The following is a 1,676-nucleotide window of genomic DNA, read 5'->3' on the forward strand; positions in this document are numbered from 1 at the left end:
ACACACACACACACACACACACACACACACACACACACACACACACAAACACACCTCTTTTCACAGAGAGAAGGGCTCTCTCCTCCCCGAGTTAGAACTCGGACCTCACACACCCTCAGCTGCACCTCCAAGCCAATGGGGACCCCAGAGGATGCCAGAGTCTCCCTCTTTCCCTTGGAAATTGGGAGCTGCACAGCCTGGCTCTGGGGTCTCTGAAGGAACAACCACCGCCCCCACCAGCCCTTCCTTAACCAGGATTAAAAGACTTCCTAGAGCCAAGAAGGGAGTAAATGAGGTCCCAGCAGGAGGCAAGGAGATTAAAGCCCTCGGAGTCTCCTAACTTCTACCGAGGCTTGGCCCCAGGCCCACCCCCTCCGCCCCCTGGCCACTTTTCTCACTTCCCAGGAGAGCAGGGAAGTGGCCCCTTCCTCCCGCTCACAGGAAAAAAGAAAGATAGAAAGAAAGGAAAAGAAGAAAAAAAGAATAGAAAAGGAAATGCAACACAGGAGTTTAGAACCCAGTATCCCCAATTAACCAGCTGTGTGATTCTGAGCAAGTTACTCAACCTCGCTGGAGCTAAACTCTCCCATCTAAAACATGGGGTAAATACTCGTCCCCACTTCATGGGCCACTCGGAAGGTTAAACCTCCTGATGATACATGTGGGCGCCTGCCACATAGTAAGCGCTGGGCTGTTTATTTTTTGCCACTTAGAAATAGGGGTGGGACCTGGACTGCCAAGTCGAGAGTTCGAAACCCACTCTCCCCAAGCTCCAACAAAAACGCGTGCACTGGGGAAAGGGGTCCTACCCCGAGGTTTTGTGGGTTTGTGGGATCTCCGTCCCTCTTCCGGGCACTGGGTTGTATCCTACTCTCGGAGGGACGCTGGGCTCTAGGATGTCTAGGAGGTGTCCCGGAGTACTCCGCGGTGCACTAGGCGGCGAAGAAATCCCCGGGAAAAAAAGCAGGAGCGAAAGCTCCCGGCGCCTGGGTCCCAGAGCCCCTGCCTCGCGGATGCAACTAATTTTAAAACTATTTGAAAGGCGGGGAGGGGAAAAGAAAAAGACAAAAGGGCAGCGTGCAGGGGAGGGGGGGAACGGAGTGCGGGAGATCCCGAGTCGGGACTCGGACCGCCGGCCGGCCAGGGAAGCGACAGCCCAGCTCCGGGGGAGCCCGCATCTCCCCACCTCTCCGCGCGCCCCGCGAGGCGCCCCTGAGGTGACTCTCGCGACCCCCAGGGACCGCGCGGCCACGGGTAGTGGCGACCGCCCGGCACTGGAGGCCCCTGCGCTCCACAGCGGGGCTGGCGGCCCGGGCAGAGGCTGTCCCCGCGCGCCCCGGGCGACACTCACCGACTGCAAGAAGCGCAAGGTGCCCACGTAGTCCCTCTCGGTGCCCAAGATCTCGTTGAGGACGCAGAGGCGGAGGCGCAGCTGGCGCTCGGACTCCCGGGCGGCCGCGCACGGGCCAGAGCTGGCCGCAGCGGCGCCGGGGACCCGGGGGTCCGGGTGGGCACCGTCCCCAGCCCCGTCGCCGCTGGGATCGCTGCCGCCGGGTCTCTCCATTCTAGCGCGGCCGCGCGGCGCCGACTGCTTCCCCCGCGCGAAGGTCGCGCCGAACGGCGACTCAGGCGTCCAGGCGCCCCATCCCGGACGGGGCGCGCCGGCGGGCCGGGCT

General features: G+C 62.2%; 1 protein-coding gene across 1 annotated transcript in view; it reads right to left on the minus strand.

Moving 5' to 3' along the window:
• PREX1 (phosphatidylinositol-3,4,5-trisphosphate dependent Rac exchange factor 1) overlaps nucleotides 1–1,656 on the minus strand; it is a 186,391-nt gene extending 184,735 nt beyond the window's left edge. Inside the window, exon 1 of the mRNA XM_040459806.1 lies at nucleotides 1,352–1,656. Within this exon, the coding sequence (XP_040315740.1) occupies nucleotides 1,352–1,564 (213 nt within the window). The 5' untranslated portion in view covers nucleotides 1,565–1,656. The remainder of the gene's footprint in view (nucleotides 1–1,351) is intronic.
• Nucleotides 1,657–1,676: the final 20 nt, after the last annotated feature.

Source organism: Herpailurus yagouaroundi, unplaced genomic scaffold (assembly GCF_014898765.1).
Source record: "Herpailurus yagouaroundi ecotype Mexico unplaced genomic scaffold, PumYag 246, whole genome shotgun sequence".
In the NCBI taxonomy this organism is placed as follows: Eukaryota; Metazoa; Chordata; class Mammalia; order Carnivora; family Felidae; genus Herpailurus; species Herpailurus yagouaroundi.